At 43.2% G+C, this 27,051-nt stretch overlaps 1 protein-coding gene across 7 annotated transcripts in view; it reads right to left on the bottom strand.

The window, feature by feature from the left end:
* Nucleotides 1-6,949: 6,949 nt before the first annotated feature.
* Nucleotides 6,950-27,051, bottom strand: part of BAHD1 (bromo adjacent homology domain containing 1) — a 104,467-nt gene continuing 84,365 nt past the window's right edge. For 6 of the 7 annotated variants that reach the window (XM_072115310.1, XM_072115306.1, XM_072115305.1 and 3 more), the window contains exons 2-7: nucleotides 24,608-26,209; nucleotides 19,264-19,640; nucleotides 18,634-18,793; nucleotides 18,411-18,505; nucleotides 16,199-16,290; nucleotides 6,950-14,424 (exon numbers count right to left, since the gene is read on the bottom strand). In XM_072115310.1, the coding sequence (XP_071971411.1) occupies nucleotides 14,235-14,424; nucleotides 16,199-16,290; nucleotides 18,411-18,505; nucleotides 18,634-18,793; nucleotides 19,264-19,640; nucleotides 24,608-26,108 (2,415 nt within the window). In that variant the 5' untranslated portion in view covers nucleotides 26,109-26,209 and the 3' untranslated portion in view covers nucleotides 6,950-14,234. The remainder of the gene's footprint in view (nucleotides 14,425-16,198; nucleotides 16,291-18,410; nucleotides 18,506-18,633; nucleotides 18,794-19,263; nucleotides 19,641-24,607; nucleotides 26,210-27,051) is intronic. The other variant, XM_072115311.1, reaches the window with a different exon arrangement.

Genomic DNA, 27,051 nt, shown 5'->3' with positions numbered 1-27,051 from the left:
TCTTACCCAGAAGGTCAAAAGCCAGCATGACAATAAGACAACTGAGGAGCGCTGCATATCCGTACCTGGGGGTGCTCCCAGATTTGGAGGGCAGCAAAGTCTCACATAACATGTGTATTTTCAGTTTTAAAAAGTATGTTTTATGTATGGGAAAACAGGGTGACAAAAGACTGGAAAGAAGCATGACTACAGGAGACCGGACACATAATACTACGAGCTCGTACACCTTCTCAGCTCTAGAGCACATGGGCTTTGGGGTCTCATCCTTCTAGCTATAAAAGCATTATACTCCAACCCATTGGCTAAAGTTTTTAGCAATGGCTCCCTATCTGATAATTATTTTTATTACAAATGGCAGCAGAACCCCAGATCCTTAGAACCCATGGTCAAATCCATCCAAGAAAATCCTCTGTTAAAAAAAGATCCATACAGGCAAGAACACCCAGACCATCTCATTATATGCAGATGACATTATTCTCTCCCTTAGCGACCCCAAAAAATGAATTTTACAGGCCATAGACACATTCATTAGGTTCTATTACTACAAAATAAATACACAAAAGTTCTACTGCTGAACATACAGAACAGCTCCCTCGTCGCTGCATGAGAGTAATGGAGCAGACGGCTGCACATACATCTCAATGGATATTGCAGAGCGTCATGCACGGCAATCTCCGTCAGCTACATAGAGATTAATGGAGCAGAACGGTCATGCGCGGGCTTCTGCTTCATTATTCTGACAAAGGTACATGCGACCCCATGTTTTCATGATCTGCGTTGGTCTCATCACGAAGACCCCCTGCGAACAGCAAGTTATGCCTTATCCTGTGGATAGGGCCTTGCTTATGTTCATGGGAAATCCCCTTTGAGCACAAATACCCTTTCGATTGGAGGAAGGACCAGATACAATATTTAGAGATTATTGTTACCCCTGTCCATTAAACATTTATACCGCACTAACCATGTCCCTATTTTATCCAAAGTTAGAGAGGAGAATTCAGAAGATAGAAATTTCATGGTTAGGCAGGGAGTCGGCATTTAAAAAGTTCCTTCTTCCCAGACTGCTAGACCTCTTCGGCTCTCTCCCCATCCCCCTGGCCCCCTTTCTTTGTCAAAGCCCTCATTTATTGTGCAGAGATTTAACCTCCTATTTATATATATGTATTAAAAGCTATTTAATATGGTGAAAGGATCGATAAAAGCAACGAAAAGTGGACTCCTCAAACATCTCGGTATCTCAAGTTCACTATTCTGGCATTTCGTGTGATAGTACCGTAGGTGTCCAAGATGAGAATGTCCCTATAAAATGAGCAGGGACAAAGAAACCGGAAGTAATACAATGGAAGGAAGAATTTATCTAACAAATTATAAAAAAAATAATATTGCGCAAAAGAGATGGTTTATTGAATGACAAGCAGTTCGGTTTATAACTCATTTATTGAACTACGTCAATAATTTTGGAAGTTATTACTAACCTCTATCCTGACCGCCCATCGTCTTATGCACGGCAGGTGCGAGTCCCGAGTCTGCAGCAGCGTCTTTTGTCATCACCACAATTTCTCTTGCTCTGATTGCTGGAGCGGGACCAATGTCTCCAGCTGTCAGTCAGAGACCCTGGGGAGAAGGTAGAAGAAGGTTTATTACCCCATCTGCCGTCTCCTTTCTCAACTACATAGAGCTGAAGTAGCTTCAGTGAACACACAAGCCGGCGCCGGGTCTGAAGGAGTTAATCAGAGCTGCTGGTCAGACCCCATAGACCCTTGATCCGGGGGGTCATTTCTACCTGTAACTTTTAAGGTCTTTTATGACCTCATGGGGGACATATTAAAATAAGAAGAAAAAAATAAAAGAAATGCACCACAAAATTCTCCTCTACACTATAAACAACATCACCATAGTCGCCCTGTCTGCCCAATACAATACATATTGGACCGCTTAGGTCCGATAGACTTCACCATCTTTTTAATGGTGCATCTTAGTGCTTGGGCTTGTGACACAATTTGAAAGTTAAATTGATTCATTCTGAATCAGTCGGACCCTCCGACGGCACGTGCCCCAATTTCTGCCGCATGGAAGCCCGCGCAGCTGTGCCAAAAAGATGGGGTCGCGTGCGTTCCTTTTTCTAAAGTAGTTCCCGAAGTAGATCTGCCGCATCCAGCAATTTGTTATTTATGCAAATTAATTTCAGAGGCTACCGGGGAGCGTGGAGTAGCCTCAGAAAGCTCCGGGGGCAAAGGCTACTCCACACCGCAGTTGCTCCTGAATACCCGCTCGTGAAGTCCACTCCGCTGTGCGTCTCCGGCAGCAGACAAGCTATGCACAAGTACAGTAGTATCTGTAGTAGAGACGCACCTGATGCTGGGGGGCTTCTGCGCATGCACAGTGGCTCAGATTGGCTGTCGGTGAAGTGCCAGCAGCAGGGGAGCTCTGAGCTTGAGCAGAGATTTCAAACATATGTTGACAAGACTATAACCAACCAGCAAATCTTTACCATATATTCTGGAACTAGCCCAGATTAACCAAGTTGTGGAAAGAAGTCTCAGTATTGACTCTACAATCCCGTCCTCCCCTCAGACGACTTCTGAACGCACCACCTCCAGACCTGCTAGTGAGAAGGAATGAATACATTTGGGCAATAAATAAAATATGTGCATCTGCAAGATCAGTAATTACTAAAAACTGGAAAAAAAAAAAAGATTCTATTCCATTGATTGCGGATGTTATTAGTCTCGTGAATGAGAGCTGAGCAGTGCAGGAAGTCCGGGTGGTCAGAGATAATAGTCTGTTATTGGCCAAGTTATGCGAGCAGAGATCAGACCCAGAACTATCAAATATTAATGAATTATACTTATTTACTTTCCTTCATTATTCCCTCCTCATTATCATCTCATACTTAAAGGGTTTGTCCACTGATTCCAAACTTTTACATATTAGGTACCTAGAAGACCCATATTTGGTTATCCATATTGTACTTACCTTATTAACATTTGCAGTTCGCTGCCAGGACCTGACTTGACCTGTTGGCAGTAGGAATTGGGACTTGCTGTGACGTCCCGGGTCCTGCTGACTTCTGGCACATGTAGGGGTGAACCTAAACTCTCCGCTGCCTGAGGCGAGCTATGGAACGGCGCCCTCCCTACCCCTTTGAATGTATCAGGTTATCTTTATAGTATGTGGGTTCTCCATGCAGTGTCTCACACCCATGATAACATCAGGTGTGAAGAGACACTATTTTTAAATGGCAGGTCCTGCTTTGTAACAGATAAATTTACTTCCAATGCGGCAGGCGGTGCTTCCTAAGGCAAGTGGCTCAACTTGCCTCATAGTTGATTCACACCTGGGCACATGGAGGGGGCTCAACAGTTATTACTGTCTGCACTGATCTCATCACCACTCCCACATCCATGGTTGGAAAGCCCCTCCAATTACGGATAAGGAAGTGGTTTTGATCAGACAGTAATGACTGTTCAGCCCTCTCCAAGGGAAGTCACAGGAAGTCCTGAGTCCTGCTGCCAATGGGTCATGTGACCCTTGGCTCCCGGTGGCGAACAGTAAATGTTACCAGAGTATAAAATATATGACCCATTTACTAAGGGTGCTGTCACACAGTGCGTTCTTGGTGTATTTTTAAACGCACTGAAAGTACATGGGTTTTTGTATGTTTACCTTGCGTTTGGCTGGTTTGAATCTGTTTTTCTTCATTTCTGGAAGTGTAAGCAGCTGTGAAACGGATTCAAACCAGCCAAACACGTAGTACACAGCAAGCGTTTAAAAACACACCTAGAACCCTAAGCCTGTTAAAGTTTGTGATTAGTAGACAACCCCTTTAATGCTGAAGATATCACATTTGTTATACTGGGAACAGTGTCTTTTTTTAACATGTGAATGTATTTTCTTTAATAAATCAACCAAAAAAGTAGACTTTCCAAATATCTTGCCTGTATAACAAATCATTTTACAGTACAGGCAGTCCCCGGGTTACATACAAGATGGGTTCCATAGGTATGTTCTATATTGTTGATTTGTATGTAAGTCGAAACTGTATATTTTATAATTAAAGTTCCAGGCAAAAAATTTTTTTTGCCCCAGTGACAATTGGAGTTTCAAAATTTTTTGCTGTAATTGGACCAAGGATTATCAATAAAGCTTCATTACAGACACTTTACAGCTGATCATTGTAACATCCATAGAGCTTCACCAGAGGTCACAGTGGGCAGAGAGATCTTTAACTAGGGGTCGTCTGTAAGTCGGGAGTCCTGAAGAAGGGGACCTCCTCTAATTATGATGGACTTTTGCTACAGATGTAAATAGCAGATATTGTAGTGTGAGTAGTGTAGTCTTTTTTTTTAGGTTGGGGGTGTACTGCATACAAGCAGCATATGTCTCCAAGGCTACAGACTACACATCATCGTTGAGTCAGAACTCTCAGAATGGGTTCTGGCTGCTGAGTTCTGGGCTTCTGAACCACACGGAGGACTGTGTTGCTTGGAGCTGTGATTCGCAACTTGTTTTGAAGAGTCACTTGTCTTGGCCGAGATGGGTGGACTCATCATGGGACTAACGTGTTTCAGGTGTCGGTTGAATGATTGACGGCCGAGCCAGCTCACTTCTGGGGTATCGGGGGGCTTGATGGGGCTGGGCGACTGGAACTACTAAAATATACTCGTCTCTAGATCATTGTGATTATATCTTCTATATTCTGCAATTTCTATATTTTAAACTACGGTACTCTATGCCTCACAATTCTGTACTTTGCCGCCATCTTGGTTTTTGATTCAGAAACTAGCGTGGTCAGGATATCCGTCTGTTCTTGCTCTATTCTGTGGGTTGAGTGAATGATGGCTGAGCCAACTCGTTGTTGGGGGGGGGGGGGGGGAGTGGGGGGTTGGGGAGTCCAGGAACTCCTCAAAATGTCCCACCATCCACCCTGTGGCTGATTATACTACTCCCTTGATCATCATGATTATATCTTCTATATTCTGCAACTTCTGTATTTTGGACTACTCTTTGCCTCACAATTTTGTACTTTGCCGCCATCTTGGTTTTTCACTCAGATATCCTGACCACGCTTGTGCTTGCCGTCTCTCTCTGTTATTTTGTCTTCTGTTTTGAACAATTAATCATAGTAGGGAATGTGGACCAGTTTCCGCCCGCTGGTTGGGGGACAGGGGCTGAGGGAAGCTCAGGGCATGAACCTCATTCTCTGCCTTGTCACGTACTGCTCAGCCTGTGCTTCCAGTATAGACAAATCCAAGGGATTGGCTGTAACGCTGGGGGTCCATACCTGCTGGAAAAGGTATCGCACTTCCATCCTTTCCAGGCCGGCAGGTCTTTCCCTTATAGATCAAGGCCCTGACTTTTCTGACAGACCTTACTTTAAGACTTTCTGTCACCAGATGTGACCACATTAAACTACCAGGCCCCTCAGCTAGGGTATAATATGTATGTCCTTTCTAGAATTTCCTTTTCTATGTGAATTATCACCGGTTTACCTATTAAAAAAAAAAAACAAACAAAACAATCTCCTCCAAAGTCATGTGAAAATGAACAGAGAATAGTCATATTTTGCCTGAGATGAGTCAAGTTTAGAGGCTGCAGAGAGAGTCACATCAGATGCTATATTACTATACCACTTAGAAACATGATATCAAGTTAAACATAAGAATCACATCTTTCAGCATTGTGGATTGTGGTTCTGTGATCTACAGAACCAGAGATAGACAGTTTAAGACATAATTGCAATTATGAGCTGCAGATAAAGATCTAATTGTTGCCTGTAGCTCACAGAACCGCAAGACTGATATGATCTAAGAGAAGAATCTTATCTTTAATATAGGTGCTATGGAACCGTAGACAGGGGCCTCCTGCAGCCTCTAAACTTGACAAATGTCAGGCAAAATATGACTCTTCTGTGCTCATTTGTAAAAATACATTGTGTCGTTAAGGGGTTAAATCTGGTGAGAGAATCCCTTTAAAGGGATTTTTTTTATTAGTAGCTTTGGGTAGTGTAAGAAAACAAAATAACCATTCCTTACTTCTGGCTTCTCCCGTCTTGGAGAGCTCCCATCACAGCCCTATAGAGAAGTGTACGGCGCTGTACTGTAGACATGGCATTAATGTATATAACAAAGGCCAGCACTAACAGGAGGAGCCGTGTTGGACCAGACATAAGAACTGAGATAAGTATTAGCTCTATAAATTAAAATAATTGATCCAGACACCCCCGTTAAAGGAAATCTACCATTTGATTTCATTTATTAGAAACCAAACATACCTTGAGAATGCTGTAGCTACACTGATGGAGAAACATATCTTGTTTAACCTCTGATCAGAGTGGTTTTGCTGAAAAAAATATTTAAAAATTATGATAATGAGGCTCTGTCGCTCTTATGGCTGCTCAGCTCTTCTCCTCTCACATCAAGTATGCACTGCTCCAGAGAATTATGTAATCATTGTGCCTGACAGGCAGAAGTAATCCATCACTGCACCATGCTCCAGCTGCTGTGTATGAGTCATCCAGCTCAGGTTGATTAGTCCTGTCTGGACACTTCAGGAAGCTCAGCCCTGTGTGCAACCCAGCTTTCCCAACGTCCTGAATTTTATAATTGTTTGTTGAGCAAAACCACTTGGATCAGGGATAAAACAAGATATGTTTCTGCATCAGTGTAGCTACAGCATTCTCAAGGTATGTTTGGAGATTTCCTTTAAAAAAACAAAATTACCCATTAACCCTCTAGTATAAAGTCAGGAGCTGAAATGAGAAGCATTAACTCTTTGCGTGGTTTACTACAGACTGATTTACTCCTTCAAGTGTTTTCAGAACTAAACACACAGATCATTTCAATTTCTTCAGTAAATGAATATTTCAGGGGTAGGGGAGGGGAGGGGGGGGGGGGCGACTGCTAAAATAAATGAGAGTTGTACAACATGCATGGCTTGCAAAAATAAAACTATTCCAAATCTTTTTTCTTTTAATGGGGGGAGAGGGGAGGTCAAGAATCTTTTCATCATTAAGAAATCAAACTAAGTGCTACACATTGAAAACTATCCAGAAGAAAGAAAAAAAAAACAAATAATCAAATTTGACAAATCCTGCAAATCTCGTAGTCGCTAAAGTTTTCCAAACTAGTCATCGTAACAGAATATAAACAGGTAACATAGTACATCACTTAAAGCTTAGCGTCAAACTCAGGTACATTTCACTTCATAATAGTTCATCAGGTAAGTGTGGTAAGTCACGTTTACATACGCCTTCCCTCCTCGCTGGCTCGTAAGGGGATGTGAAATTCTCTAGGTGACATAACAGACATACAACAGGAATACATAACCAATTTCATTTTTTTTTTTTGGAAGAAACTGGGATAAGTTCACAGGAGATGGAAGAAGTAGTGTCTATTCAGCAGTATGGTATATGTCCTAATACGTGAAAGGCTACAGGCCCTAGAAAAGTCGTCCACCTCATCTCTTATTGGCCAATTATTAATGACCATCTGTCCTCGAGGAACGCCATTTCCTGGAGCCACTTCCTTTTTGATCTACTAAATTATGGTATATCCAAAAATAGGGCCACAACCTCCAATAGGCAGCTCAGGTGGTGCTATAGGTAAGGGCTAAAAGGGGTTGGCCACTTTACCTCATGTTTTTGTAATGAGTGTGGGGGGGGGGGGGGCAGGATATGAGGTCATTTACATCTATTAATAGTTCTACTCCGCTTTCTTGATATGTAAAGTGAAGCCTCCTGTCTTTTACCTCATCAGACATTGATTCCTGACCATAAAATGGCCGCAGATGGTCATGTGATCTCTATCTGTCCATGAGCAATCCCCCTGCTAGAACCATTATGTTATAATCATGAATATTATTATAGGGTCCTGGCAGGGCGATTGTTCATGGACAGACAGACATCACATTTTATGATCAAGAATCTCTGGTTGATGAGGTAAAATACAGAAAACTTCTATCTACATAGCAAGAAAGCGGAGCAGAACTACCCTGTTTCCCCTAAAATAGGACATCCCCCGAAAATAAGACCTAGTACAATTTTGTTCAATCTTAAAAATATAAGGCCTCCCCTGAAAATAAGACCTAGCGGCCGCCATTGCAGCGGACCCCCATGTCATGCATTAGTATTAGTTGATTTTTTAGATGCTGCAAGAGGTTGTGACATGCAGGAAGAATTACAGAATAAAATCACTGACTGTTGCAGGACAAATACGCTACAAGCTGCTACATGGACATGAAGTGCTCATTTAAGGAAAGTTCTATTGCTAAACATGAGAGATTGGGGCCAAAAATTCCAATAGTTCAGAGTTTGGAGAGTAATAAGGATGTTTTAGAAGTTTATTTTTTTTTGTTCACCAATAAATGTGAATTCTTGAACATGGAAAAATAAGACATCCCCTGAAAATAAGACCTAGTGCCTCTTAAGGAGCAAAAATTAATATAAGACACTGTCTTATTTTCAGGGAAACAGGGTATTAACAGATGTAGTAAATTACCCAATAGCCTGCCCCCGCCCCACTATACAAAAAACATGAGGTAAAGTAGTCAACTCCTTTAAAGAGAACCTTTCACCAAGGTTTACCCCACTAATCTACCCCCTACCTAAGGCATGTAATGTCCTTTCTAGAATTCCCTCTTATGTGAAATTTCACCCGTTTACCTATTTTTAAAAAAAATCTCAAAAATAGGATTTTAATAAACTTGAGTCAAGTTTATTGGTTGAGGGCTGGGGAATTTGGATCAATTCAGAAGCCCTTATCTTTGGTTCTGGAGACCCAAAAACACGCCTTTTGTGTCATATTAAAGAATTTCATCTTTTAGATCAAGCTTATCATTCTATGAACCACAGAACTGGGCATACAGGCAATGAGGTGGGAACTGGATCTTTATCTGCAGCTTACATTTCCAACATGTAGTTATTGGCCTGTATATCCGGTTCTGTAGTTCACAAATCCATATCTTTGTGAGCTACAGAACCAGAGATATAGGCAGCTGAAGACATAGTTGGAAATGCAAGCTGCAGATTAAGATCCAGTTCCCGCCTATTTTTTTTATCTACCTGTATATCCTGTTCTGTAGCTCACAGAACCATACGCTTAGATGGGATCTGAAAAATAATTCTTATCTTTAATATGACACAAAAATCTTGTTTCTAGGTGCTAAAGAACCAAAGATAGGGGCTTATGAAGTGGCACTCCCCCTGCAACCAATAAACTTGACTCATTTGTGAGGTGAGAAGAGTCATATTTGTCTGACTTTGGGGGAGATTTCACATAAAAGAGGGAATTTAGAAAGGGCTTTTCATACCCTGAGGAGACTAGTAGTTTAGTAGAATAGAACCTGGTGACAGCTTTCTTTTTAAGAAATTGTAGTGCCAAAGCAACCAATATGTATTTTTGAGGAAGACCCCTATGACGCCACTGCTTACAATACTTATTCCATCTCTTAAAGGGAAGATTCTGATACAAAAATACTAAAAACAGTTTTGGACCCAATAAACAAAGACTTCATTCCAAGAACATGTAAACTCAAACGTTCAATGCATATCAAACTGAAGGATAATTCCTAAGACGCAATGGATTCAGTAGATCCGCTGATTGGAGAAGGAAAAACCCAAAAATTCTTAAATATTGCTTGTGCCAACCCATATGTACATTTCATTCATGTCTATGGGACATGTGCAGACCGGAGTTATCTCCTGCTCAGACCAGTACATCTGCCATGAAAATTAACCCCTTGTGAAATCAATTCATAATCAGAAATAAAAACTTTACTATAAAAAAAATCTAATACTATGAGGTAAAAATTTTTTTTTAACCAATTGAGGTCACTTTGCCGTATCATTCAGAATATGTGACTGTCTCCATGTATTGAATTTGTCACCAGCCTTGTGTATGAATGTCTTCCTAACGGGAAGAGGGGAGTTACTCCCTGCCAGGCTTCAGACAGGGATGTAGGCCCAAAAACACATAGGATAGTTGTCCAATTCCACCAAAATCTAAATGTTCAGTCAACTATTGTCTTACATTTGTGGAAGGACCTCAATACAAGTCAAGGAGGTAGAACATTGGAAAGAAGAACCTCCTTCTCATCAGCTCCCTAATTTCACAGGACCCCAGAGAAATATCTTTCTTTCCACTGTTCCACCTCCATGACTAAAAACCTTATGAAGGAACCAAGAAAATTTGCAAGTCTGGTGATAGATTTGCAGTAGGTCCCCATGGGCTTCAATAAATGAAAGTAGGCCAAATTCAAATGGAAAAACATTGGCTAATCTGGCTAAAAATTTTGTGTAAATCCCATTATGTCGCAACTGTTCTGCATACTGGGCAGGGGGATCCAACATAGAGGTCAATATTCTTAAAGGGGTTGCCAGTATTTTACCTCATCAGCCAAACATTCCAGTCCATAAAATGGCCGCTGGTAGAGGTTCATGTGATCAATCGCCCTGCCAGAACCTTGTGATAGTATTCATGAATATAGGATCAAAGTCCTGGCAGGGCGATTGTTCATGGAGAGATAGAGATCACATGACCCTCCAACTGCGTCCATTTTATGGCTGAGGAGGTAAAAGACTTTACATATCAAGAAAGCGGGAAAAAACCAAGGATGACTTCAAAGAGAGAAGTTTTTATTCCCTCTTTTCTTGATGGAAGTACAATTTATGCCACATGCTTTAACCACGGTTTTAACTCTTTGCAACAGAAAGGTTGAAATAGCGGTGGCATAGGGCAGCCATGAAGTGGAAATTTTCCGATTTCCTTTAAAATTAGAGGCAGAGCCATCCAGTGTGGAGATCACAGACAGGTTATCAACTCTAGTCCTTGGTCTATTGTTAGGGGAAACATGGAAAACAATTTAGATTGTACGTATCTAATCCTACTCCATGGCCGTCTCTAACCCTTCTTCTAGTTACCATCTACTACAGCTTTGTATAATTTGTACAACAACCTGAGGGTCGAAAGGTGGTGAACTTCTATCTGTATCGGCCAATATCATGATCTATTGTACCTCAACTGCTTCTAATCACAATTTGTGAGGGGTCGGCATTGTACTTATTAAAAAAACTGATTAAAAAAAAACAAAAACACCAAAAAGTCAAACTTAAAATCTTCTAAATCTTCACATTTACACCAATATCTGGTCCACTGCAATTCTTTATAACTGAAGAACACCTCTTTGGTATCATTAATAAAGTATCCGATCCCACCCACCCCTGGTCAGAAATATTACGGAACCGGGCCTATATGTTCTTGGGTTAAAAAAAAAAAAAAAAACTAAAAATTCTGGATTTCGATTTAACTCTGTGATTACAGACTCAAATGTATGGATACAAGTGTGATCATGGATTAGTGCAAGCTACAGAGATCACCTAGCGGTTGTTCAGATTCCATGTCATATATTCTGGTACAAATGTCCTTTGGTTTTTGTGTTGTTTTTGTAGTTTTTTTTTAAGTTTTTTTTTTTTTTAAGTGTTATTTTCTTACTAGGAAAAAAAAAAACCGACAGCTAGATTTCTGATAGACAATAGTGTATCTAGATTGTATACACATAAGGCAAATGGCATATATATTGAGCAATTGGGTAGCTGTATCACAGGAGGTTTTTTTTTTGTAATTTTATTTTTTGAGGGGCAAATTAGTAAACTACTGTAAAATGCTACCTATATATTAAAGAGCATCTGTCATCAAAATGCTAAAAAACTAATTAGGGTTGGGGCAACCCTATAACCTTCTACCAGGATTCTTGTGACCAGCTAGTCTTCACTTCCCCTGTAGGACAATGGAGGTATTGCAAGGCACACAGCATCTGGTAGAAGGGCCTCGAATCAGAGAACCTCCCCCATGACACCCATGTGCCCTCCTCCAATACGAAAGGGTATATCTAAAGCTGACCGCCCCTTTAAAGCAGATCTGTCATCACAATATGTCGCCATATTTAAAGGGGTATCTGAGAAGTCATCTGGCGGAGCTGCAAAAGGTAAGAAAATATAAAAGGTAATATATTTTTAATATATTTTTAGGGATAGGTCTCTATTCAACGGATACATTTTGTAATATTTCGGAAATGTACTAATAAAGTTAATTATTTCTATCATGAATTATGGCTGGACAATTGCTTCGTTTTTTTGTAGAATTGAAGCTTTGTGTAGGAGGATATAGCAAAAATAATATGCCCCACTGCTGGCCTTGTAGTAAGAGAGGGGCCATTTTTAGTGGTTTGCTGTAAATAGGTAGTATATATTTCTAGTAATAAGGAGAGCCTTTCATAGGGATTAGTTCTCACAACACAGAAGGTGTCACATTATCCCTGAAGAGTCATGGGGGTGGTCCCACTGGTCAGACTGTTTGCTTTCTGACTTGACTGATGTCCCATCTCTGATGACATCGGGTGCATATGCTTAAAGCCGATTTGGGATGAAGTATCCCAGTCACGGAGAATGTCCAGACCACTACTCAGGGGACATTATTTAAAGGGACTTTGTCACCAGATTTTACTGCATTATACCATCAGCCCCCTCAGGTAGGGTATTACATGTCCTTTCAAGAGATTCCATCTTTTATGTGACATCTCACCTGTTAACCTAAAAAGAAGATCTCCCCCAAAGTCATATGCAAAGAGAATTGAAGCAGAGAAGAGTCATATTTTGCCAGTCAAATTTAGAGGCTTCAGGGGAGTGTAACTTCACACACCCCTATCTTTGGTTCTTTTTACCTAGAACCATGCTGCTGGTGTCAAATTAAAGATAAGAATCTCATCTTTCAGATATGATCAAAGGTTGTGGCTCTGAATTCTACAAAACTGGAGATACAGAACTGGAGAGACAGTTCAATAAAGGCAGGAATTGTATTTTTTGTCTACAGTTCATCTGTTTCTTGGTACCATAGTGACGATCTCCCTGCGCATTCTTAATACTGGACTCATCTAAGGTAAAATCTGACTCCTCTCTGCTCAATTTTACATTATTTTGGAGGAGAAAGTGTTTGAAAGTGGTCAATTTTTCAGGAGATCAGGGAAACAACTTATAATCACTGCCTGGATCTCTGGTTCTGAAAGATGAGATTCTTATCTTTACTAGGACGGCAAAAGCTTATTTCTACGTCCTAAAGATCTGAAGAAAGGGGGATATGAGGTGACCCTCCCTCTGCAGCCTCTAACCTTGACTCATCCCAGGCAGAACATGTATTTGGAGGAATTTTAGAATTCTAGAAAGGACATTTCATACCCTAGCTGAGCGGGGCTGCTAGATTAATGGGGTTACAGGATCCCTTTAAGTAATGCAAAAAATAGGTATAATTTTAGGATGGTGGTAGCAAATGTTTTCTTTGGGGTCCCGGAGGTTTTTATAGGGATACCCCTTGATACTGTGATGACAGATCTGTTTTGAATATCCAGGGGTAAACACAAGGATCAATACCGTCTCCGAGCCCCTGTGTATATATAGAATCCAGAATAGGGGAATATATACCTCACTACACTTCATTCACTCACAGACACTCTGAAAGTTACCCTGGGGCTAAAACACAAAATCTCGCCCCCTCTATACAACGAAGGAGAAACCATGTCTCTTTCTCAATGTTCCGAAAATAAGGATTTCATAGGGAAAAAAATAAACTGGATAGAACCAATAAGAGGAGCAGATATGAGTAACATCTACCCCAAATCTGATCACGTCATCGCTGGGCTACACAATAAGTTAATGAAAAGAAGAGAACGAGGTACGCTCTATGCAAAACCAAAAATAAAGGGGGGTGGGGGAAACAAAACTCGCCTGAACTTCCAGAAGGACTTACTGTGTGTGGGTATGACAGGGACCTGTGTGACATATTAAGGCATTCAACACATCCCTACACCACCTTACAAGCACGGTTCTGGACCTGATGTACTGGCTTATGCTTCCCCAATATATATATAATATATATATATACTTTATTATATTTATATATATATTTATATGTTATATTTTTTCTCATTTGCTTTTTTTGTGATTTTTTCTTTTTTTTTTCTCTTTTAATTACTGCTCATCTCTAACGAAGTGCTGTGCTTTCATCTGCTGAGTACTGTAACCAGTGTCTGTTCCTGAATCCAGAGCCGAGTGGCTACTACAAGAAGTTCCCAACTCTCCTCTCCAGGGGGCGCCGCTGGGAAGATGTCTGAAGCAGTCTTAGGCTGCCAAGGCCTTGAAATCGGACACCGACTTGTCACGTGGATGTCTCCTTCAGAAGCGTCTACTACTGCGGGTTCTTTAGGATGCGGCCGTGTCTGAAATCGTACACGTGCCGGCACAGGAATACTAGTTCTGGGTCGGTGCTGTCCGGAACCCTGCGATGTAAAGGGGTGCAATACTCTTCTGAGGGAGGGACGATCAAGGCTTTCCTGTTTGGACAGCCCTCCTTCCGACGCTTTACCAAGGCACAAAATCTACAAAGAAATAAAAGTCAGATTAAAAAGTGGAAGACATATCCTAATCCTCTGATACTGTAATCATAAACCACATGGAAGGAGTTTTCCCATCAATGTAACTTATCCCCTATGCTGGGTGATGGAAAGAACGGCACAATAAGCATATTACAGCCGCTTCATTTACTTCTAGGAGGCTCTGAAGGGTGTTGAAGTGAATAGAGCTCCATACACAGGTAAGTGGTGGTGGATCTATGGCACTGGTACCAGAGTTGGCACTAAGAGTCCTCCAGTAGTCAGCAGGGATGCCCCCAGCAGCCACAGAAGGGAAGCCCCCTAGTGGCCACTAGTCACAGCAGGGTTCCCCCAGTAACCAGCAACCACAGCAGCGATGCCCCCAGTAGGCAGCAACCACAGCAGCGATGCCTCCAGTAGCCACTAGTCACAGCAGGGTTTCCCTCAGTAACCAGCAACCACAGCAGGGATGCCCCCAGTAGGCAGCAGCCACAGCAGGGATGCCCCCAGTAGGCAGCAGCCACAGCAGGGATGCCCCCAGTAGGCAGCAGCCACAGCAGGGATGCCCCCAGTAGGCAGCAGCCACAGCAGGGATGCCCCCAGTAGGCAGCAGCCACAGCAGGGATGCCCCCAGTAGGCAGCAGCCACAGCAGGGATGCCCCCAGTAGGCAGCAGCCACAGCAGGGATGCCCCCAGTAGGCAGCAGCCAAAGCAGGGATGCCCCCAGTAGGCAGCAGCCAAAGCAGCGATGCCCCCAGTAGGCAGCAGCCAAAGCAGCGATGCCCCCAGTAGGCAGCAGCCACAGCAGCGATGCCCCCAGTAGGCAGCAGCCACAGCAGCGATGCCCCCAGTAGGCAGCAGCCACAGCAGCGATGCCCCCAGTAGGCAGCAGCCACAGCAGCGATGCCCCCAGTAGGCAGCAGCCACAGCAGGGATGCCCCCAGTAGGCAGCAGCCACAGCAGGGATGCCCCCAGTAGGTAGCAGGCACAGCAGGGATGCCCCCAGTAGGTAGCAGGCACAGCAGGGATGCCCCCTTTAGTCACAGCAGGGATGCCCCCAGTAGGTAGCAGCCACAGCTGGGATGCCCCTAGTAGGCAGCAGCCACAGCAGGGATGCCCCCAGTAGGTAGCAGCCACAGCAGGGATGCCCCCAGTAGGTAGCAGGCACAGCAGGGATGCCCCCAGTAGGTAGCAGGCACAGCAGGGATGCCCCCTTTAGTCACAGCAGGGATGCCCTCAGTAGGTAGCAGGCACAGCAGGGATGCCCCCCTTTAGTCACAGCAGGGTTGCCCCCAGTAGTAACTGTAGGGATGTTTCCCTACATATTTCCGATGGTCTTAAGCGACTCGTGTGAAACTGCCATTTGAGCTCCAAAGAGGTCATGACCCACAGGTTGAGAAGGTTGAGAACTGCCCTAAAGGGAAGCTATAATGACAGTCCAAATTTCTCAATGATAACTAACAACGGTAAATAACTTCTTAAATCACTGTGTTGGGGCTCTGTGATAAATAAGTGGGTTATAATTTGTAGTAGTCTGGGCACTCCACCTCTGTTATAGGCGATGAGTATCTACTAGACCCCAACTGGTAATGAGAAACCCCCCGGTCATACAAACACGGCAGCTGCATTAAAAGTCCATCAAACCAGTACATGGCTATACAGACAGGCAGGACACTGCACACACTACAGCACCAGGTACTGTGTAATGTATGACATCTCCTATTATACCATTTTACTTACAAGATACACAAAACTTGTGCGGTACAAGACTGCCCCCTACCTGCAGTACTCTGCAAATGTCAAGACGTAGCACTTTTCCTCAATGCAGGCAATACTGTTCTCATCCTGATGACGGGATGCAAATATCTCGTTCTGCAAGGAGATAATAGGAGGATATTATTTACTGTGATATATAAGAAAACCATATAAGACTGACGTACCAGACCCTGCGTCATCAACACAACTGCAGAACACGCACAATATACTCAGGTGTCTATACACGATCATCAGGCTAAGAAGTTGTGTGTTTATATCACGGATTTACAGTATTTCAGGCCATTACATTTACATGAATTCTGCAGATTTTAGCAGTCTTCCCCTCTAAAGGCTCCATCCCTAATAATAATAATAATAATTATCTTTAATAATCTGTCTAGTAGTTTAAAAGTAGCTCCTACGAGGTTTCCTATAGACCACACATGGTCAGTCAGGAGATCTCCATGTGGTGACTAGTATTAATGTAACTAAATCTCTTATGGTTAGATAGATAACTTACTATTAGCTGTGGCATTAGTTTACTGTGTGTTCTGCTGCTCTCTTTTTCATGGGGAGGGAGGGTATTTAACATTAAGGAGACATTGGGGGTCATTTACTAAGGGCCCGATTTGCGGTTTCCCGACATGTTACCGATTTGCGCCAATTTTTCCCCGGGATTTTGGCGCACGCGAGCGGATTGTGGCGCATCGGCGCCGACATGCACGCGACATAAGTCGGGGGGCGTGGCCGTAAAAAAAAAACCTGACGGATTCGGAAAAACAGCCGCATTTTTTTTTTAAAAAAGTGTCGCTGGACACACGCTTACCTTCACTCAGCCCGGCTTGGGGAACTTCAGTGCATTCAGCGCAGCAGCGACACCTGGTGGACGTCGGAGGAACTGCCTTAGTTTATCACCGGAAGACCCGAATCCACCGCAGAGAACGCGCCGCTGGATCGTGAATGGACCGGGTAAGTAAATCTGCCCCACTGTTTTTCCCAGGTTTTAGTCATGTGCACATCAGGTTTATCATAGTGGCCTAGATTACTTGATACATTTGGCATATGAGGTGTTAGGGTTTGCATTGTAGTTGCAACTTTTTATGTGAAAAACAGTTTTGAGCAAACAGTTCTGAACTAATTTCCTACGCCAGGATGGGGACTTTTCTTTCTTTTTTTACAAAAATTGGTAACTTTTTTTAAAAAGTGTCACATCATAAATCTGACATGCACATCTGGATTACCTGGATTAATCTGGGATTAGTAGTCAGAAGGGAAAAGTGGAGCAGGTTAGGAAAAGTCACAAAAGTCACATATATAAATGCTGCAACTGCAATGATAAACTCCCCCCAATGGGTTTCTCCTATACAGACTTCTATAGGCATATGTCATCTGATCTCTCTGTGAGGCGAAAATCCATCGCAGGAGACAAAGTAAGTAGAGAGTGTAGGGAACAGGGGAATAAATCACACAAGTGGAGAATAAATATTCTGCTGTTAACATATATTACAATGTTTTCTATATTGGCCAGTACTACCGCTTTATGCAAAGTATCTTGAAAAGTTACTGACTAATTTAGTCAAATGTTTTACCTCTGAAAGTTCCTTTATTGTGAAATAGTAACTTTCCACCAACTTTGCATAAATCAGTTGCACAAATGACTACAAGAAACTCTGTAATTTATCTTATCGGAGGAAAGTGCTTCCTTCTCCGCTTACTTTGGCTCTTATCATCCCCCCCCCCATCCTTCCTAATCTGCTTTTCACTATGAAATCTCTGCTGAACTTCCAGCAGTGGGGACTGAAGCCGCCAAGGTGTCAGAATACAAAGCAGCAGTGAGTCGCAGAAGCTAGATTTCGGCCCACTAGCTGTGAGGTGGGTCCATGGCATCTGAAGGGTTAGAATTTGGCTCCGATCCAAAACTCTACAGGAGGCAGCACCTGCTGGGGCAGATTTATCAAGCTGTCTAAAAGTCAGAATATTCTTAGTTGTCCATGGCAACCAAGTACAACTCAGCTTTCATTCTACCATTGCTCATGGGGAGCTGTGATTGGTTGCCATGGGCAACTAAGAATATTCTGACTTTTAGACAGCTGGATAAATCTGCTTTGCTTTGTTTGCCTTAGCCCAGTTCATATCTTATGTGCGGTTATGCTAGATTTAAACAAGTGGTAGCTGCTCGACTCTATTCAAAAATGGGACCCAAGACCCTGAGACATGAGAAGTTCCATTCTTCCTACCTTCTTCTCGCCACTGACCTGGTGCATACTGGGATTTCGTCCTCCCTGAGTGTGCTCTGGCCGGTAGTACCAGAAGAGACTCATCATCAGCTCACCTAGCGGAAAATGAATGGACATGTCCATCACTCATACAATATCATATCAACACCTTACATGACGGGCAGGATCTACAGTCACACACAAAATACATCATGTAAAACGCTCACAAAGAAAAGCCCCGTACCAGTTTTGGGCTCCTCCCACAGAGCGGATATTTTGGCCACGTATGGCATGGACTTTTTCCTAGGACCAGACTTAAGAAGGACAGTATCTCGGACCCGGATGATCTCTCCGTTCCTCTCCACCGCTTGGTAACTCCTTCGGAGGGCAGGTTCCGGCTCGTTCTGTGGAAAGACAAATTTGTAAAATTTTAGTATTGATCGCTCATTAATTCACGTTCTAGAACATTAACCCTTGATGTTCTATTTTTTTTCCCTTTTACCATTGTATTGGAGTTATAGTGCTGAGCTACTTCCACAGAAGTTATAAGATGACAGATATTACTACCTGTCAGTGCTTTAATTCAGATTCTATTCCCTAAATCTACAGGAGAGGGAATGTACAGAACATTATATATTATAATGTATATATATATATATAACTCGATATGATCATATTATCTGCAGAGGCTCCTAGGCCTGTGTCGTTCTCTCTCTCTTAACCCCTCTCCATAGACTTCTATGGAGAGCTGTAATCTGTCCCCTCTGTGAATTACTATCCTGTCTTGTAAAACAGATTATGGATTAGAAATGTTAGAGTGACAGTAGAGAGAGCCAGATAAGTAGAGAAAGAGGCGTTTTCCTCTGACACTTACCACCACATACACGGCCTTCTCACACGCTGTCCCTAGAGGCATCCATCCGTTTGTGGCTCTTCTTCTACTGATTCTTTGTTGCTTGGGATGACTGTGACCTTTGCTTGTTTTGCTGTCTGCTGCGTGGACGCACCCCGACGTGTTCCTGACCCCTGACTTGGAGCCACTTGGGGGTTTCGAGCCCTGCGGGCATTCGCGTGCGGTTTTCAGCATGGCCATTGTCTGAGGTTCTGAGTTGGGTGTCTGTAGGTAGGGGACAGGCTCAGCAGCAGGTGGGACACTTGGAACTGGGCATCCTGAGAGTGGGTGAGCAGGAGACACGGGGTGACCTGCTGTTGGGATTGCTAAACTCAGCTGGTCGAGTGATTTGTATCCATCTGAGGGGGGGGGGGGGGAGGAAACAAAATGTAACATTTAGGAGTACAAGATACTTACTGGATACCAATATGTAGGCAGTACTACCATAGCAGCTACCACCAGGGTGAAGGACTGTATGCAAATGAGCCTGAGGGGCTCCAGACTCCACAGGTGTTAATGGAGCATGGAGCCCCTCAGGCTCTTTTGCATGCAGTCTTTTATCCTGGTGGAAGATGTCCTTTAAGAGGGTGGTTTGATTATCACAAAATATATAATATAGGCCCAAATGTACAAGGCTTGGCATGTTCCTCTGTTATTCCTCTTAGAAATTTATACATAAAATTAACAACAAGGCGTTACCAGTCTGAGGCGTGTCCTTGACACTATCCAATCAGGGCCCTCATGTCCAGACTGTAATACCTCTTTCACATGGCGGAATAGTGATAACTCTCATATATTTCTAGGAGGAATAACAGAGGAACAGCACAGCACAGAGTTTTAAGAAAAGACGTTCCTGAATTGTTACCAGATAGGAAATGTGGGTATTAAAACAGGTCTCACTTTAACCAGTTAACGCAAAACACTTAATAAACGTCATTATGAGTCGGATGGACATCTTTGTGGGGCGCTGATCGATTGATATACAGGCAGTCCCCGGGTTACGTACAAGATAGGGTCCGGAGGTTTGTTCTTAAGTTGAATTTGTATGTAAGTCGAAACTGTATATTTTATAATTGAAGTTCTAGACCAATTTTTTTCTTTTGTCCCAGTGACAATTGGAGTTTCAAAATTTTTGCTGTAATTGGACCAAGGATTATCAATAAAGCTTCATTACAGACACCTTACAGCTGATCATTGCAGTCTGGGACTAAAGTAAAGCTTCCAGAGAGCTTTCCCAGAGGTCACAGTAGGCAGAGGGGTCTGTCTGTAACTATGGGTTGTCTGTAAGTCGGGTGTCCTTAAGTAGGGGACTGCCTGTACTGCAAAAGTATTGTACTAATGTATACTGTTTTAGTGATCAGCAGTGGTGGCGAACCTATGGCACGGGTGCCAGAGGTGGCACTCGGAGCCATTTCTGTGGGCACTCAGACCATCACCCCAGGACAAAGTTCACCAAATAGGACCAAATCCGCTAAGTCCCAGGCAACTTATGAGATGCTGCTCTCAGCGCTATTTTAAAGCAACACTTCATTGGCTGTTAGGAACTGCGGGAAAAGTGAGAAGGTGTTGAAATTAACTGCATTATCTTTTGAGGTCATCCTGCTTGACCAACCATTTTTGCTCTACAGAGAGACCCTGGAGAGAAGCTACAGTGAGAGTCCTTGTTTAAACTGTGCTGGTGGCCTCAGGGGGGCGATACAATTGAGAGAGGTGGAAGAACAGGCAGCAATAAGTTACTGCTTAAAATGCCATGTTGGCACTTCACAGGAAAATAAGTGGATTTTGGTTGTAATTTGGGCACTCGGTCTCCAAAAGGTTCGCCATCACTGCCCTAGGGTTTAAGTACCTTAGGGGCCTGAAAAATGTAAACAAAAACAACAATCATAAAACAAGTATCACTGCATCCCAAAATATTAAAATGATATGTAAAAATGATTATTCTATGTAGTGAGCCCCATAGCAGAAAAAAAAAAACATGCAACTGTTGCAACACTTTTTCGCCACTTCGCCAAATTTGAATTGTGTTGAAAAAGTTGTAAGAATTCTAAAATGATATCAATGAAAAAGTCATCTCTTTCTAGAAAAAAAATACACCTAACACAGGTGGATATGACAATACAGTGAAAAAAATTTTTGGCAGAAGATTTACATTTTAAAAAGTTATGTAAACGTAAACAAAACCTACTGTATTTTTCAGACTATAAGGCGCACTTGTTAGCAAAAAAAAAAAAAAAAAAGCCTAAAAAGTGCAGGCTGAAAAGTACCTGCGTCTTATAGTCTGAAGGCCAGGAGGATAGATCTAGCAGTGCAATGTGTGTGAGTGGGTGGATGAGGAAGTGCTCTATGTGTGTGGATGGATGTAGCAGAACTGTTTGTGTGCGAGTGGATGGATGTAGCAGAACTGTTTGTGTGTGAGTGAATGGATGTAGCAGAACTGTTTGTGTGTGAGTGAATGGATGTAGCAGAACTGTTTGTGTGTGAGTGAATTGATGTAGCAGAACTGTTTGTGTGTGAGTGAATGGATGTAGCAAATCTGTGTGTGTGTGTTAGGGGATGGATGTAGCAGAGCTGTGTGTGTGTGTTAGGGGATGGATGTAGCAGAGCTGTGTTTGTGTTAGGGGATGGATGTAGAAGAGCTGTGTGTGTGTGTTAGGGGATGGATGCAGAAGAGCTGTGTGTGTGTGTTAGGGGATGGATGTAGCAGAGCTGTGTGTGAGTGGATGGATGTAGCAGAGCTGTGTGTGAGTGGATGGATGTAGCAGAGATGTGTGTGAGTGGATGGATATAGCAGAGATGTGTGTGTGAGAGGATGGATGTAGCAGCACTGTGTGTAAGAGGATGGCTGTAGCAGAGCTGTTCGTGTGAGTGAATAGATCTAGCATTGCTGTGTGTGTGAGTGGATGGATATAGCAGAGCTTTGAGTGTGAGAGGATGGATGTAGCAGCACTGTGTGTGTAAGAGGATGGATGTAGCAGAGCTGTATGTGTGAGTGAATAGATGTAACATCGCTGTGTGTATATGTATATGCAGCACTGCTGAGATTTTAAATATATTTTTCCTTTTCTTAATGACTAAATCTGCTGTGCGTCTTATAATAATAAGTGTCTTATAGTCCAAAAAAATATGGTTTATAAATTTGGTATCACGTGACATTGTGATAGTACTGACCCAAAGAGTAAAGGGGGAGTGTGATTTGGAGCGCACAGTGATAGAAATAACAGCAGGGCCAGTAATAACATGGCATACGGTAAGTTTTAGCCAATTGCATTTGGAATTTGTTTCCAGCTTTCCGGTACATGGCATGGAATACTAGGAAGTAAACAGAAAAAGAATATGGATTTTTTATAAGATGGAAGGTAAAAACAGATACGCAAAAAAGATAAAATGGCCTGGCCTTTAAGGGGTCAAGGGATTTTTTAATTGTTGATGAATGAATGGTTCTGTAAAATATTGGGTGGCAGGAAAAAGTTGGAAATCCTTCGGTTTCATTGACCCGACCAGCGATGTGACTGATATCTCCTGCTGTCCCCAACTAGGCCGGAGCCTGTGCTGCCATGGCAACAGGGCAATGCTATAAACAGCATCACCTAATGGAGGATAGTGCCAGGACACGGGGATGATGAGGAGGGTAAAGTTATGATGTTACCTCATGTTTTTATCCGTCAGGATCCTCTATGGATAATGGGGCATAACGATTAATCTGATTACAATCGAAATTATTTGCATATAGGACTTGCTGTCTACAACATCTCGCCTCACCCCTGCCCCTCTCCTTAGGGATGTATGGCGCACGGCGCTGTAATACGGGAAAAGATAGGACATGTCCTATCTTTTTTCCGGGTACAGAGCGGTACGGTGCCGCACATGTGCCGCCGTGCGCCCATTGCCGTCTATCGGCCGTATCCCTTGCGGCAGTGTGAATGTAGCCTATCTCAGAGTATATAGACAAACAGACAGACTACTCAGTTTTTCCATTCCAAGTTGACCTTCAGATCCTTGTCCCACATTCCCCTAGGTGACATCTTCAGACCATCCCATCCGTTTGTCTTCCCAAATTGCTTACCTCGGCTTATCACTTGGCTCTGACACTTCCTATCTGGTGAAATAGTCGTCTTCTCTAGGACCTCCACTAGGACACCTATATGTCTACCGTGAAGGAAAGTTCCTCCCGCTTAGGAATTTCCCAGTTCATTATCTCACTTACTTATGGGTACGGCCACAGGTTTGACCACAAGTTTTGAGTCTGGACGGCAGAGGAGATGCTAAGCCCCAGGGGATAACCACACAGTTCTCATTGTCTATAGGCTACACTTCCTTTCTTATGGAGAGAATGACATGTAAGATCCATTACGCATTTTGAGTCATAACCTTTAAGGACCACACCTCTATAGTCACAGGAGAACCTTTAATACAAGGGGAGAATACACCATTCAGAATATTTTAAAAGGTGACCTGCTCTCCCCTTCCGGTGATGACTATTATAATGAGCCATAACAATTCTGCTGCATCTTTTCTTATTCCGCCTAGAAATTTAGGAATCAATGGACAGCTTTGTGTCTGCCCTCCTTCACAGTCCGACACTGTCCAATCAGTGCTGGACATGTAACCCTGTCAGCATTCTGAATCATTTCAGTACTTTATATAAATTCACATTACCTGGCTCCCTGCCAGCAGCATGTGGCGAGTCTCCGGGGAGGGGCAGCTTCAGCCTGTGTCAGTCTCCTCTCCTCCACACTCATGCAGCTCCCTCCCCACTCCTGTCATGTGCATTGAGCAGGGAAAGGAGGGAAGGGGTGGTGTGGGGGAGAGGAAAAATGCATGAGGAGAAATAGGACACACACAGATTGCAGCTGTTTCCCCCACCCATGGGACTCACCACATGCTGCTGGCAGGGAGCCAGGTAATGTGAATTAAACTTATATAAAGTACTGAAATGATTCAGAATGCTGACAAATGCATTTTATAATCAGTATAGCATAGGCTGTCACCAGCTAAAAATCACATTCCTGGTTGCAGGTGCGCTTTAAGAGTTCTAAGAAAAGATATACCAGAATTAACATACAATATGTCCTCAATATTAAGATTGCTGGGGTCCAACTGCAGCCACAGATCAGTTGTCCTCAGTAGCTGAAAAGCAGACAGCTCCGTTCTCTGTGTAGTGGTCAGAACAGGCTACTACATATCAGCTCCCATTCATTTGCATAGGAACTATCCTGTAGTAACTCAGCTCAGCCACTACACTAAATTGGCGCTGCTTATGGATTTATTCTCCGTTCCATCTATGAAGGCGTATTCTAGGTTAATGGTTGAATCATCTGTAACGTACCTGTTGTTAAAGGCTTTTTATATGGATAAGTATTAGGTCCCATGTGAGTGCCGCTAACCCTGCCAAGCGGCAGCCGTATCAGTCCACAAAGACTATCTGTGTTAGTGCCTGTGTCTTCTCCATAGGCATAGCGAGACGCGCACCATGGAAGATGCTCACACATTGCACTAGGATGTAAAGAGCTCTGTGATACTAGAAGTTCCTGACAGCGCACCGGCTGTGAAAACCCTTCTTCCTTCGAATACGCCGAGTAATCCGAATACCCATTACATGATAATCCACTTTGGCCATAAGAAATGTAGCTACCATCCAGAGGCGCTAGGTTCGAGGAGTCACACGCACAGGTACAATCCTTGTGACTCCCCGGAACAGGTAAGTGATGAAGCTGTTGTACTGGAAATGAAGGCTGTTGGAAGTCTTGCTTGGGGGTGGGAGACTTTTCCCCTGGTCTCCCATACTCCGGCTTCATAGAAGCCTGCCCTCCCATTAACAAAGGCAGTCTGTGGTATAAAGGTTGGGAGCCATTGTGTCTCTTGGAAGACTGCTCCACATAAACACCTTCCACTTTACCCAAAGACTTAGCTGGCTCGCGACGTTCTGGTTGTAAAAACCCAACGTCGGAACCTCCGTGCCAGCTGTGGTGGTCCTGGTTTTTCTGAAGAAGGAAGTCTTTTTTAGGTTTTATGCAGTTCTTTTTGTGTGATTTTGTTACTTTTAGTTTGGATTTGGAGCAAGCGTTGACAGAGCGCCCTCCGTCACCGGTGGATTTGCTCCTTTGTTTCAGAGAATGGCCCTTTTCGTTGGTGAGCTTCAGAAACGCCACAGCATTCAAACTTGCCAACCTCTTTGGAGCCGGAGGATAAGACACTTCACTAGAATCTCTCTTTAAGCCGTTGTCGAATACATCATCTGAAGGTGACCTTTGCTGGGCTATGCACCTCTGCTTGCTTTTTTTGCTGGCAGGTTGGCCATCCAGCCTTTTTAAGGAAGTCCAGTCTACGACTGATTTGCGGTTTTCACCGACTTTGCTTAAATCTTTAAGTTTCCTGGAAGAACAACCATCGTCCCTCTCGAAGAGTAAATTATTTACCGCTTCAGCATTTAGAGAAGCTAGTCTCCGCTTTCGGGGTTCGGGTAACTCCTTTATAGAGCCGTCTCCGTTAGAAGCCCCTGGATAAAGTTGTCCTTTTGAACTCATTCTTCTCGGTTCGGAAGGAAGCCCGGTATGAACTTTCAGAGTCCCAAATTCATCTACCCAACAAGAGATATTGGACGATGTCCTGCCCTGACCTTCGAGAATGCGGGACCCGGTGACATCTTCCAGTCGCGTGAGAACAACGGTGCACGTCTTCTCGTTCATATTTGGTGAGAGGAGTCCACGCATTTGGTAGGGTTTTCTCATGTCCTTGTTTGTCGTTACCCTATTGGGAGCCCGTCCATGACAAGTTAAGTCCTTGAAAAAAATCTGGCCGGTGTAGCTCGTTTGGGTAGTATCCATCATAAAGTCTGCCGCATGACACTTGGGTCGATGGAAACTGAGTTATGGTGACTTGTTCAGCAGAGAAGATGATCCTCTTCAAACGTGGTCATCATTTTGAGTACCTGTGGAGAGAAGAAACCGGTAAGTGCATCTATAATAGATCATATAAACAACACAAAAATTAATTTTTCTTTTAAATATAACAATGAAAAGACTAATTTGTAGGGATCTACAAATTTACAACAATCACTGCCTTGCCCTTCAGTACCGCACTATACCACAGTCTTCTCTTAAACCGCTGGTTTTGGACACCTGATGCTAGTAAACCCTTAAAAAAAACACCTCAGTTGGAAACACTACTTTCTATCATTGCCCCACACCTGATTGTTTATCGCACTGTACATTTATTATATATTTACAGCAAATACTTGTTTTTTGTTTAAAAAAAAAAAAGGACTACCTACTTTTTCTCCTATTCTGTTTTTCGCTAACAGTCCCATGATGCCTCAGCGCATTATCACATAACCAGTAATAGACAAAACCATCTCTCCTGATTTAGAGAGTTCACTTTGATTATACTTCCCAACTGAATTCTCCTAAATGAGCCTAGATAGCATAAGAATACAGTCAGGGAGGCCCAGCTGTGAGCCTCTTATTTATAAGGCTTCATGTATACGACTGTGTATAGTGGCCATGATCTAAGAACAAAATCAATGGCTAACTCACAGCCGCCAATGATGTCTATTATGTACGGCCACGTTGTGGTGATCGCTCACCCCGCCCATCTTTGCCCGGCCAAAATGGGACGCACACCTCCCGCTGTTTGTGTCCCCTTTTCAGCACAGGGCTGCGTGCATGAGGCCTAGCTGTGCGACAGGAGCCTGTCCTGTTATTATTAGTAGCTGACCCTTGTGGAGAGTCTGTTTGGTACAGTCCATCATACAGGGGGATCTGAAGCTTGTGA

This window comes from Engystomops pustulosus, chromosome 7 (genome assembly GCF_040894005.1).
Source record: "Engystomops pustulosus chromosome 7, aEngPut4.maternal, whole genome shotgun sequence".
Classification (NCBI taxonomy): domain Eukaryota; kingdom Metazoa; phylum Chordata; class Amphibia; order Anura; family Leptodactylidae; genus Engystomops; species Engystomops pustulosus.
The sequence above is the reverse complement of the archived record's forward strand: the minus strand, read 5'-3'. Positions and strand labels throughout refer to the sequence as shown.